Source organism: Manis javanica, chromosome 10 (assembly GCF_040802235.1).
Source record: "Manis javanica isolate MJ-LG chromosome 10, MJ_LKY, whole genome shotgun sequence".
Lineage (NCBI taxonomy): Eukaryota > Metazoa > Chordata > Mammalia > Pholidota > Manidae > Manis > Manis javanica.
Window position 1 is genome coordinate 34,555,894 of NC_133165.1, and position 12,354 is coordinate 34,568,247.

The 12,354-nt window shown below is 57.9% G+C and overlaps 2 protein-coding genes across 18 annotated transcripts in view; both read right to left on the reverse strand.

The window, feature by feature from the left end:
- Positions 1 to 532: 532 nt before the first annotated feature.
- On the reverse strand, positions 533 to 6,979 carry UPK3B (uroplakin 3B). 8 transcript variants are annotated; one of them, XM_036998632.2, is made up of 6 exons: positions 6,603 to 6,979; positions 4,963 to 5,112; positions 4,502 to 4,736; positions 3,448 to 3,527; positions 2,471 to 2,600; positions 533 to 1,976 (listed from the first exon to the last, which is right to left on the reverse strand). In XM_036998632.2, the coding sequence occupies exons 1-6, from the start codon at positions 6,631 to 6,633 to the stop codon at positions 1,817 to 1,819; spliced, it is 786 nt and encodes a 261-aa protein (XP_036854527.1). In that variant the 5' UTR covers positions 6,634 to 6,979; the 3' UTR covers positions 533 to 1,816. The 8 variants fall into 8 exon arrangements, 5 of the variants coding, with proteins under 5 accessions (XP_036854527.1, XP_017495939.2, XP_017495941.2 ...); XM_017640450.3 differs by having other exon boundaries at positions 5,269 to 6,979; XM_017640452.3 differs by lacking the exon at positions 4,963 to 5,112 and having other exon boundaries at positions 5,269 to 6,979.
- Positions 6,980 to 7,669: 690 nt separating this feature from the next.
- The window catches only part of DTX2 (deltex E3 ubiquitin ligase 2), a 39,560-nt gene continuing 34,875 nt past the window's right edge, over positions 7,670 to 12,354 (reverse strand). For all 10 annotated transcript variants that reach the window (XM_017640445.3, XM_017640444.3, XM_017640446.3 and 7 more), the window contains 4 exons: positions 11,694 to 11,852; positions 10,878 to 11,039; positions 9,487 to 9,576; positions 7,670 to 8,300 (listed from right to left, as the gene is read on the reverse strand). In XM_017640445.3, coding sequence (XP_017495934.1) covers positions 8,073 to 8,300; positions 9,487 to 9,576; positions 10,878 to 11,039; positions 11,694 to 11,852 — 639 coding nt within the window. In that variant the 3' untranslated portion in view covers positions 7,670 to 8,072. The remainder of the gene's footprint in view (positions 8,301 to 9,486; positions 9,577 to 10,877; positions 11,040 to 11,693; positions 11,853 to 12,354) is intronic.

The following is a 12,354-nucleotide window of genomic DNA, read 5'->3' on the forward strand; positions in this document are numbered from 1 at the left end:
TTCCTGGTGTTGGAGCCAGGCTGGGTGAGGACAGGTTAATAAACTCTGCTGGGGGTAGCCAGCGAGGATGGGTGGCACCTCCTCCAATTCCAAGAGGCCAAGAGGAACCTGGGCTCCACAGTAGCAGAATTTCAAAAGTGGCTGCCCAAAGAGGCTGGCTCCTGTGTCTGCACCTGGAGGAGACCTTGCGGTTGTCTGGGGTGCAGGCAGGATGGGGGAGAGACCACCAGGAACCAGGGGTCATGGGTTTGGAAAGCACAGCCTCCCCGGAAGCCCTTGCCTGGGAGGGAGCTCAGCTAAGTCCACATAAGCTGGGTTAGTGACGGGTGTCCTGGCTCTGCATACAGGGGTGGGTTTCACTGTGACCACTTAGAAGGGGGCACCTCAAAGTACAATTAGGACTAGCAATCAAGGGGACAGACTCAGGGCAGCCCTGGGGGCTGGCGGTGGGGTGGCTGGACACAGTGAGGCCAGGCTGGACTCTGCATGCAGATGCCCCTCTCCCCAAACCAGTGCAGGCATGCTCAGGTGATGGAGGACCCAGACTGCGTTTATTCACCTCCAAAGAGGGAGGGTCGTCCGCGGAGCACCTGCATGCTGGGGAGCCGCTCAGGGACACTGGCGGGAGGTGGCAGTGGGCAGAGGGCGGTGGGCAAGTCACTGGGCCTCACTTTCTCCATCCAGAAAGCGGTGGCAGCTGTGCGGACTGGCCGATACACAGTAGGCCCTCAAGCAGCAGCGTGATTGCTCATCTCTCTGGCTTGGCCGAGGTAAGGTCTGGGGACCTGACCAATCTCGTTGAATGGCGGCTGCTCTTCAACGGCAGGTCACCCGGCCGGCACCCTGCTGGGCTGAGTCGGACTGCGCGTGCGCAGGGCCAGGGCCTGTGGCGCACTGGCGCCACCCTGTGGCCCTGAGGGAACCACCGGTCTTGCGGGCGGGCAGAGAGAAGCTGCGCGGTAGTTTGAAGGTTGTCCTCCGGGCGATGGGGGGCTCCTGGGCCAGAGAGAGCCCACTGGGGCGATCGTCTGAGGAGTGTGAGTCTGAGGGCATATGACAATCTGAGGGTGTGACAGCCCTCACAGATACAGGCCACATCTGGACCCGTGGTCATCTAAGGTCCAGGGCAGTGATTCCCAAGATCGGCACTGGTTCTGCCTCTAGGCGGGAAGTCCCATGTCTAACGCTGTGCATGATACACAGCAGGCAGTCAATAAACGTCTGTGGATTGAGAGTGAGTGCATAAGGATATGAGCCATGTGTGTGCAAGGGGTTTGGAAGGACGTCTGAATCAGTGGCCAGGTTGTCATAAGTTATGCCTACACTCCGGTCATCCTCAGAAAGGTCCCAGCCTCAGTGACAGTAGAGGTGCCTCCGAAGGCTTCACTGCAGCCTCGGCCACTGGCAGGTGGAGTAGTGGGACCCAGGGAGGCTCAGGCTTCACACACACCTTCATGGGCCCAGACCAGAGCATGGCCCCCTGCAGTCCTCCTCCTGGAGCCTGGAAGCTTCCACTCAGGGCAGCCTCTCCATATTACCTCCAGCCTCACTCACAGGAAGCCAAGCAGAACAAAGGTAGGGATGGAGGTGGGGGTTGGATGTCCAGCGTGAGCACCACCCTCCCCCCAACTCCCCTGAATGCAACTTTGGTTGTCTGGAGAAGGCAGGAAATGTCAGGGTTGATGGTGGTGGGATTTCAGGCAGGTGGGGAAGTGTGATGGGGGGAGAGAGGCATGTGGATGCTGGGGCTGAGAAGGAGCACAGGGCGCTTGTCCCCCATGTCCCCACTGCCCCAGCCCCAGCCACACTGGCCAGGCTAGGGATTGAGGCTGGGGAGGGGGTCCAGGCTAGGCTCACAGTCCACAGGCAGGGTGGCAGCCTCGCTGGGCAGGATGTGGTGGGTCATGTAGCGCTTCCCCATCAAGGAGCCGATCCGCAGCTGCTCAGGGGCCTCCTTGGGCCACCACAGGCTGGAGCTGGACAGAATGAGGAGGAGGCAGTGTATCCCTGCTGGATGGAGTGGGCTGCCAAGCCAGGGCCCCCTTGTCACCCAGATCCTTCCTCCTGCAGCCTCTGGTCTCTCTTTCCTCCTCTGTAGAACCAGGTAGAGGCTGGCCTCCTCCAGGCGGCCACCCTGACTACCCTGGTGTCAATTCCGAAATGGCAGAGGGCACACTGGAGATAAAAAAAGTCCCAGGAGGAGAAGGGCCTGGGCCAACCTCACACTGAAGGACAGAGGCAGAGTTAGGTAGCCCCTTCTCTGAACCTGTCAGCAGAGGAGCTGCTGCACCTCCTCCCTGACCTCCCAGGTGAGATACTCAGGGTGGAAACTCCCAGCATGTCCCTGGAAGGGGCACCTCCCACCCCAAATCAAAAACACAAGGCTCATGGAGAGCTTCCAGGTGCTGGGGCCAGTGAGAGGGAAGGGGCTCCAGGTGGGAGAGGGGCCCCCAGGGGCACCCCCACTCACAAACGCATGGTGGAGGCCACCAGGAAAGCCAGGAGCAGGAAGCTGGCCAGAGCAGAGAGGATGGAAGTGATGACGATCATATCACCACTCCGCCGTCCCGGCCATGTGTCGATGGACCCTGAGGCCTTCCCTGAACACACAGCAGCTGCTCAGAGGCCGCTCTTCAACCTCAGGGCAGTCACCTCCCCACCCATGCTCACACCCAAGGCCTAACTGCCCCATGACCCCAGACAGCCTCCCAAACCCAGCCACCTGTCCATCTCAGCTGGGCATCGGTGCCCTGCCATCCCGGACCACCCGTGAACCCAGCCTCTGCCTTCTCACCCTCTGGGCTGTTCCCACCAATATGGCCGCCCACCAAAGGGACAGCGGCGGCAGACCTCAGGGCTGACTGGTGGCTGCCCGGCTCCCTGGAGCCTGGCATTCACATGATAAGGTCCCCCAGTTACCTCCTCTTTCCACAGCCTGTCTCCCAGGCGTGCCCCACACTGGACACTCCAGCCTGGTAAATCACTGGCCCCTTGGGTCCTGCTGATGGAAGCCTCCCAAATCCATGGCCCTGACTGACCTCAACCGCCTGCCCTGGCCCTTCTCCTCCACCTGGCACTGGGCACAGGGCTGCTCCCCGTTTGAGGGGAAAGCTGTCTCTGCCCGTAACTGGGCTGGAGCCTGGGCACCCAAAGGATGGCAAAAATGGGATGGACAGAGCCAGTGCCTCTGCCAAAGTTTGAAGGATGAGGTTCTGTTTTTGGGGAGTGGGCCTGACTTGGACACTGCCCCCAAGTCCCAGTCTCATGGCAGCAGGGGGAGGACCAGCTGAACAGGACCATTTTGCAGAGGATGACCACAGGGGCCAGACCTCAGCCAGAGTGCCCCTCCCCCGGAGCTACCTCCCCTGGGGCCAGGCTATGGCTGGTGCTGCTGTGCCCCCACCATCCCGGAGAGTCCCTCCCCAGTGCACTCTCCCCCAGAGCCACCTTGGTGGAGGGCGATGGGGTCAGACCACCTGGTCTCAGCCTGGGGTGAGCCTCTGGCGTCCATCACAAGGAACTTCACTCTGGGGAGAAGAGGAGGGGTGAAGTCTCACCCAGCCCCAGCTGGTCAGATGCCTTAGCCAGGCCCCAGGCAGCTCTCCTGGGCCAGGCTGTAGGCCCTTCCTATGATGGGGGGTAAGGTGGGGCACATCAGAACCAGCCATAACCTGGCCCTGCTCTGAGAACCTTCTGAGACCTCTCCAGCCATGGTGACCTGTGCCAACAGCCCCAGTCCATCTGACCTGCTGTTTTCCAGACACCCTATCTGGTTTGGGGGAACCTACAGGATGCCTCAGGGTGGCTCAGCAGGGCTACAACGGCGGGGGGAGGAGCTCGGGCAGGGAGCTGTGGAAGGTCTCTGAACAATGAGGGACCCAGGCAGGCTGGCACAGAGGGAAGCCGGCTCTGGTGGCTGCTATGGATGGGGGCTGAGGTGAGACAAGGTCAAGCCAGGGAGTGGGCATGGGCAAGGTGAGAAAGTGGGCCTGGCAAGGCTGGTGAGAGGGCAGAGGGGGGCAGATGGGCAGAGGCACACCCCACCTTCCCTGCTCCATCTGCCTTTCTCCCCGCTGAACTTGGTCACCCTGAGGACACCTGGCCTCAGCCTGGGCTGAGGCCCTCTTAGGGACAACTGCTCTCCCATCATGGCCATACCCCTGACCTTGACAAGCCACCTGGGGCTCTGTGCCTAGTTTCTTCACCTGTAAAAGTGGGCAGTAGTTTCTCCTGCTTCCGCACTTCATACCTACTGACTGAGGCCTGCAGTCCCCAGCCCACCTCTACCAGCAATGTGGTGCCCACCTCCTCCTTGTGGCCAGGCCTTCTGGGAAGGCCAAATTCTGCCTGCCACCCAGATGGAATGCGTGCTGTTCAACCCCATGGAAGAAGAAATCAAGACTTGCAAAGGGGAGGGGCCTGCCCCTGCCTACAACCAGGAGGCTAGGGAGGGCAGCCCCTGGCCTGGAAACCTCTTCTCCCCCAGGCAGCCCTGACCCACCTGTAAGGTCCAGGGCTAGGGAGGGGGGCATTGCAGTAGGCGGGCTGGTGGAGGTCAGCAAGGCAGCCAGGGTCATTGCCCACTCGCAGCACGTGGATGCCCCTGCTGCCCCCAAGGTGCTCACAGGGCAGCCGGTCCAGGGACAGGGGCAGTGTCATATAGTAGCCATCAGTCAGCAGCTGTGGGGAGGCTGGGATCTCAGCCAGTGTCTTCGGGTTCTGGAAGTGCTTGGCGGCTGCAGGAAGGAGGGACAGACAGCTTGGGCTGGAGGGCATAGCCCCTCACTGGGTCCAAGGCCTTCAGCCCTGGCCCTCCAGGCCCCAGGTCCCAGAGGCCCCCTCTAGACACAAATCAGTCCCCTTTGTCACCCTCTAGGAGCCTCTCAGGGTAAAGCTCCACACCTCTGCAGCTCTGCTCTGCCCCAGCCCTCACCCCAGGCCCCAGACCTGCACCGGACGCACCGTTGCTGAAGGCCACCACCAGCCAGACAGTGTCGGCTGCACTGGCATGCCCATCCAGGACACAGTGAGGCTGCTCCAGGGAGAACGTGGTGGCCGTGACCTTCCCTTCCAGGTCCCAGGCTGTTATCTGGGGCGTGTAGGGGATCAGCTCTGTGGCCGTGGAGAAAGGAGTGAGGCCCTGAGGCCCACTGCCCCTGCAGCTGCCTCTCCCAATTAAGGGGTGGCCTCCCAGGGTCCAGTCACTCCAGCAATTGCCCCAGTCCCTTGGGGCTGACCAGAGGCATTCATCCCGGGACCCCCACTCACCCAGGCTCACGCAGGGCTGGGGCCACACCAGCGCCACCATGAGGAGCAGCAGGCACCAGCCAGGCTGCCTCTGGGGGAGCCCCATGGTGGCTGCCTGCCCAAGCACCCTGCCTTCCACATCCACAGCCTGCGGCTGATCTGGCTGCCCCTGCAGTACCCCCTACCCCCAACACCTGGGGCCTGGAGGAGCAGGTTAGTCAGGTTTGCCAGGCTGGCCAAAGACTGGAAAGACCTGAAAATGTAACTGCACCCCACCCCTCCCAACAGCCCGGCCCACCACGGGGAGGTGCTGGGAAGCCCAGTGAGTGCCAGGCCCCACTGCCAGGGCCAAGGGAGAAGCCACTGGACCCCCAGGTGCCAACCAGGCCAGCCCACCGTCCCATGTCTGAATTTGGGCCCCACCCAGCCTCCAGTCCTGGGGAGGATGGCCAGTCTTTGGAAACGGGCTTAGGGCCACATGCTTGAGATTTCTGCAACCCAGGCGCCAGGAACCTCCCTCCAGCCTTCCAACCCCACCCAGGGAATTCCAGCAGCAGTGGGGTGGCCCCAGCCTGCCCAGCTCCAGCCCCCTGGCGCTGCTGCCATCTCTGTGCTCTGCCCTACAGCCACCAGGCCACAGCATCCCTTCCTCCTCGGTTCCCTCATCCAAAAGAACTTGGAGCCAGAGAAAAGGCTGTAGTGCCCTTGAGAGCTGTCAAAGTCTCCCACTTACATTAGTCCCTTTAGTTCTTTTTGTAAAATTATATTTACATTCCATAAAACTCACCCTTTTATAGCTCCATGGTTTTTAGCATGTTCATAAGGTTGTACAATCCCCCCAAAAGGAAACACCGTATCCATTAAATTCACTCCCCATTCCCTCCTTCCCGCCGCAGCCACTCATCTTTCAGCCTCTGTGGATTTGGCCATTCTGGACATTTCTTATAAATGGAATCACACACTACGTGGCCTTTTCCGCCTGACTCCTTTCACTTAACATAGTTTCTAAGGTTCCTCTAAGTTGTAGCATGCATTAGGACTTTTTATTTATGGCCAAGTAACATTCCATTGCCTGGATAGACCGCATTTTATCTGTTCAGCTGATGGACATTTGGGTTGTTCCCACTTTTTTGGCTCTTGTGAATAACGTTGCCATGAACATTCATGCCCAAGATTTTGTGTGGACATGTTCTCAGTTCCTGGATATATACCTAGGAGTGGAGCTGCTGGGCCATTAAACTTCTATTGGAGTCACTAATTGCCTGACTGTTCTCCAAAGCAGCTGCATTTTGCATCCCCACCACCAGCGGACTAAGGGTTCCAATTTCTCTACATCCTCACCAACATTTGCTTACTTTTCAGTTTTTTTTTTTGGATGCTTGCCATCCTGATGGGTATGAAGCAGTGGATCGCTTTGTGGTCTTCATTTACATTTCTTTAATGATGTTCAGCATTTTTCATGTGCTTGTCAGCCATTTGTCATTTTGGAGAAATGACTAATCAAGTCCTTTAACCATTTCTAAAAATTGGGTATTTGTTTTCTCATTGTTTAGTTGTAAGGGTTCTTTATGTAGTCTGGATCTAGGTCAACTGTTATCAAGTATATGATTTGCAAACATTCTCTCCCATTCTGATTCTCACTGTACTTTAACAGAGGGAGCCGAGAGGGCAGGGGCGCTCAGGTGCTCACCCAGCTCCCACGCTCTGAGCCAGGGGAGCGAGTCTCACCGTGGAAACAAACAGGTTTGGGTCCAGCAGGTCCCTCCAAAGGACCAATTCTTCCATGATGCACAGTAGGCACAGTGCCCAGGGCCAATAGCATTAGGGGCCCATAAAAATATATATTTATTTAATCAGAAGGAAAAAAAACTTTAGATGGAAAAAAATACTAACAAACCACGAAGTGGAATTTAATTTTTTCCCTCGGGAGAGAAGGGGCTTACAAAGGCAGTGCCCCTCACCCACTCTGACTGCGGCCACGTCTCCAGGCCACAGTCACTCCTCTGGGAAGGCAACAAGTCTGGGAGCATCTTGTCCTCCTTCTAAGAGGGTTGAGAAGAACTTTTGAGGATGGTGTCTGACCAATCCTGGACTGGATCCCAGCCCCAGATTCACTACTAGCCTGACACCTGGGGCCAGTCACTGTGCCCTTAAACCTGTAAAATGGGGATGGCAGCACCTTCCCCAGGAGTACTGTTCAGTAAACCAGAACCCTGGGGGAAGGAAGTGGAGTGGGAGGCCTGGTACTTGCTGGACTGCACCCTGCCAGGGTAACTGGAGTGGGGCACAGGCTAGCACACAGGTCAGAGCCACGAGCTCTCTGGCCCTCACTGCAGCTCACTTCTTCACTTAGGGAACAGGCACTAAGCAGGCAGCCTATGAGCTGCCTCCTGCTCTAGACAAATACATCAGGCCTGCTGACTTTGGTTATATGGCATTTATTGCAAACAGAGCATCTGAGGTATGAGAAGCTGACCCCAAACCTATGCCTGCCCTGGCTGAGGACAGGGTGGTCTCTCCTCACTCCACACCAGGCCCCCAGCACTGGGGGCCAAAAGCAGCTGCCGATGACGGAGGGCCCATGCACTGAGGTAGCTGTACCTTAAGCCCCCACAACTACAACTCCCCAGGCTTGCCCAATTCCTACACAGACCCAGGCCTGGAAGGGGGAGGAAGGGGGAAAGGCTGGCAGGAGAAGCCCAGCTTTCAGCCTCTGAGGAAGGCATCTTCCCACCTGCCCATTCCAGGATAGCCCAGCTGCAGTGGAGGGAGGGGGCAGCTGGCTGCAGGTGGGGTGGGGTGGGGAGGGGTCCAGCCAGACCAGGTCACTGCTGCTCCAGACAGTCCTCGGTCACCCCCTGGGCGGCCAGCTCGGCCAGCACATTCTGCAGGTAGTTGGGGTCGGGGTAGCCGTGGCCTGTCACATTGCGGTCCATCTCGGTCTTGTGGTGGATCTCGTTCCACACCACTGTGTCCGTCTCGCCCGTGGTGCTGGACGTCCCCACTGTGAAGATAAGGCGCCTCTTCCAGGCCACCTTGAGCAGCTCCAGGACCTGCCCTCAGAGGAGGAAGAGGGATGAGGAGGGCCTGGTCAATAGGCAACTGGCCTGTGTCTTCCTTTTGTCACGTGTCACCCTGCTGGGAGCACTGACTGCCCCCACAACAACCCCCACTGGTTTGATTTGCCCCTGCGATGAGGATAAGGATGACAACAGCTACCATCCACCAAATGCCAACTGTGGGTCAGGTGTGCTGCAGGGCACAGGCCCTCAGTCCCCTCATCCTGTACCATTAACCACCAGCAGGGCTGGGGCATGCCCTTACCTGCATTCCACTTTGCTCCCTCCTATAACCTCATCTGTAGTCCCAGGGTGTGAAACCCATCTGTGGGCGGCCCTAGCCCCCAGCTCCTGCCCCGACCTCCCAGAATTCCAACAGCCGACCAAATGGCCCAACAGCACCCCATACAGGCACCTCCACCACTCAAGCCTTGGCCCCACCCTGCGCCCGGCCCTCCACCACAGAGGCCACTGCAGCTGCTCAGCCACTCAAGCCAACCCCTGAGCCATCCTGACCCCCTCACTGGTCACCCCATACATCTTGAATGAGCTCTGGTCCCTTAGAATCCGGGCACCCCTGCTCCCCCCAATTCCTGCTGCCCTCCTCTCACAGCAGCAGGGGCAGCGCTTTCAAACCTAAAACCAGCAGCTCTACTCCTGCTGTTGCCTCCTGTGGCCTCACACAGTGCTCAGAATAACCCCACTCCCCCGCTGGCCATCTCTCTCCCCTCACCCACCCACTTCATTCCCCTCACCAGCCTCACAGCCCCTCAGGCTCTTCACACCCTCCCAGCCAGTCTACCTCAAAGCCACCCCAAAGCCACCCTGGCTGTTCTGCCCAGCTGGAATGCTCTTCTCAGAGCTGGAAAGTCCCAACTCACGTCTCAGTTCAGAGGTGGCTCCACAGGCCATCCAGGTCACCCAGTCCAAAATGAACCTAGTCCCTCCATTGCTTCACATAAGCCTGTCTGAAGAGCACGTGGCCCAGCCCAACAGGCTGAAGACAGCCTCTCCTCCCCTGCTGCTCATGCACCTATGAAGTCCCAGTCATCTCTCCTTGTACCCCCAGCACCCCGAGGATGCCTAACACACAGCAGGTCACCAGAACGGAGTGGCCAACAGCCCAGCCAGCCCCCTGGTCTCCTGTCACCAGGGGCCCCTTCCCAAAGGTGGCTTTTACCTTGCGGCCCTGCACGCTGTCTGGAAGATAGCACTGGCGGGGAAACCCTCTGGCGGTGAATGGCTTTCCGGGGTTGGGGTGTTCGGGGCCCTGCAGGGGAAATACGGACACCTGGAGTGAAGGGCCCCGAGAGGGGCTACTAGGTACACAGGAGCACAGGACAGTATGCCCAGCTCACCCCTCCATCTTCCTCGCTGGGGCTATTCCTGTGCTCAAGTGACCAAATAAATCACCATCTCAAATCCTGCCCCTCAAACACCAATGTGAACATGGCCTCTCATCCATGAACCTCAGGGAGGCCGCCCTCCCTGAACCATGCCACTCTGCCTGGCATTAGATACTCCTACTAACGTGCCCTTGCCCCAATGAGGCCAGAACCCATCAAAAGCCAGGACACAGGCTCCTCCTTCGTTGGCCCTCTGGGCACTGAGCTCTCCAGACTACATGGCAGGATCCTCACTTCAGCATACAAGCCCCTCCACTGTCTACTCTACAAGTGGGTGGAGAGGGAAACCCGAGACAGTGGCAGTGAACTGGACAGAAGGGTGTGTGTGGGACAGTAGGCAGCTCTTGCTCCTGCCCTCAACACACAATGACACACGCATACAACTCCAAATTCCCCTCTCGCTCTGTGGCTCTAACGCTGTCTGGAATGTTTTTAATTTTACTTTGAGCCATGGAGAAGTGGAGGGAAACCAGGGAAAAGCACACGGTTAAACAAAACAGAGGGATACCCCGTCTGTCATGGATGAGCCCCATCTGGCAACTGGTCCCCATTGCCCTGTACTTTCCCAACCTGCCACAGACTCTGAGGTTAACCTTGGCCCAAAGCAGGAGGCTACAGGGCCAGGGCTCCTATCTGGGTCTCTACTGGAACCCTGGTGCCTTCTGCTTAGGTTTCTGTTTTGTTCCTGGCATTCAGCCCCAGCCAGCCCTGCCACTCCCAACACAGGCCTGGATGTGGCCACTGAGCTGGTCTCTCAGGAAGTCAGTCCTCACTGCTGGCAGCTCCTTGCCCCATGCTGTGCCCCCTGGGTTCCCACCCTTGGGCTCCCCAGTTACCCAGCCCATCAACACAAGTGTTCTTCCTGCCTATACACTTGGCTTTCTCCCCAGTACAAGTCCAACTAAGATGTTTCTGTATCCAGGAAGCCCGCCCTGACTCAGGAAAGAGCTAAAGACCATCTCTTTGCTTCCAAAGCCCTAAGAGCTTGATCTAACCTCAGCACTAGGGACTCCTCGTCCCTGGGAGCCAGAGTTTGGCAGCCTGAGCATCCTCTCGGTGACCCAGTGGCAAACTGCTAGGAGAGGGGCAGGGCAGGAAGAAGAGTACCCAAAATGTCTGATTCCAGAACAGTCCAAGCAAACTCCTGTTGTGCCGGACCCCTTACCTGAATACCGTGAGGAATGGTGTAAACTATGAGTATTGTCCCGCAGTCCTCGTGGCCAGGGAGGGACACCTGGAACCTGAACACTTCCATCTTCCCCTGGGGCTGGGTCCCGGTTTTCTCTCCATAGATGGTTTTACAGGAAGGACACTGCAAACTTCCATCCTGAGACAAGGCAGAGCACCACAGACTGAGCCCTGCCTGAACTCCAGGCACAGCCATGCTGCTGTCCAGACAGGAACAACCTACAGGCACCTGGACTTGCTGCTGTTGTGCAGCACATTCCCAGCAGATCGCCCTCTCCCAACCAGCCTCTCTCCCAGAAACTCTTCTAAGAGCTTCCTTGGAAAGGTAAGTTTTACACCAGAAACTCATACAATTTTCATTAAAGGGACAAGGTAGCAGGAGATGGCCATTAGGTAGGAAAATCAGATTTGTGGGCAGAAGTCTCCACACTGTAATCATGCTTAAAAGCAAAGAGAAACCTTGCCACTAGCTGACTGCTGGTGCTGGTACAGGATGGCACAGGGACACTGCAGAGAGAAGGCAAGACAGGCCCAAAGACCTGCGATGTGACTCAGTTCCCTTTGTCCATTCCTGCTAAATTCCACTGAAGGATGAGAAGCCAGGTGCCGCCCCCAGGCCCCCAGCTGCTGTGTCCCATTCTGTTGCAGGGCAAGGGCTGCAGGCATCTCAAGGCTACCTCTGAGCCCAGCCTGGGTCCTTCACAGGGCAGTCACCTGCCTAGACACAGCACGACCAGGACTCAGCTGTGGACAGCTTATTCCTGACCCCCACCCCGAGCAGCCGTGCGGGCACCTTGTTGCCATTGCAGTACATGGCTAGCAGGCAGAGCAGGTGGAAGGTATGGCTGCACTTGGCAAGGCGGCCTACAGCAACCGGCCCAATGGTCCTGCTGTCAGTCACATCACTGTACCCAGATGCCATGGACAGCTTCTCCATACAGATGATGCAGTCCTGGAGAAAGACCAAACGGCACGCTCACAACAGCCCACTGCGCCCCAAGAGGTGTCTTACAGGAAAAGGCCTCATCTGCTGGGGTGCTGGAAAGAAAGTCAATTCAACAGGTGTTTGTTCCAGAAGTTGGGAACACAGATGAGTCACTGGGATCTGTGGCCTCAGAGAGCTCACCAGGGCACAGAGGAAAACAGGCAGAGAGAGTGTGGGGGCCAGTGCAGAGACAGAAGCGAGGGCTGAGACAGCAGCAGGGACTGGCAGACAGACAGGAACAGGGTGGGCTCCTGAGAGAACAGGCCCACAAAGTTGTGTTTCACAAGGGAAAAAGGACGTGTCATTTGGACAAGTATGGGCATTCCAGGTAGAAGAAGATGTTCTGAAGTATGAAGCAGCATCCAGCTGGGGAGTGATGGTGGCCCCTGCAGGGGGCTGGGGGCATGTGTGTGAACAAGGTGTGGGAGATGAACACAGTGGGAGAGGACCAGATCTGGAAGGTTCTGAT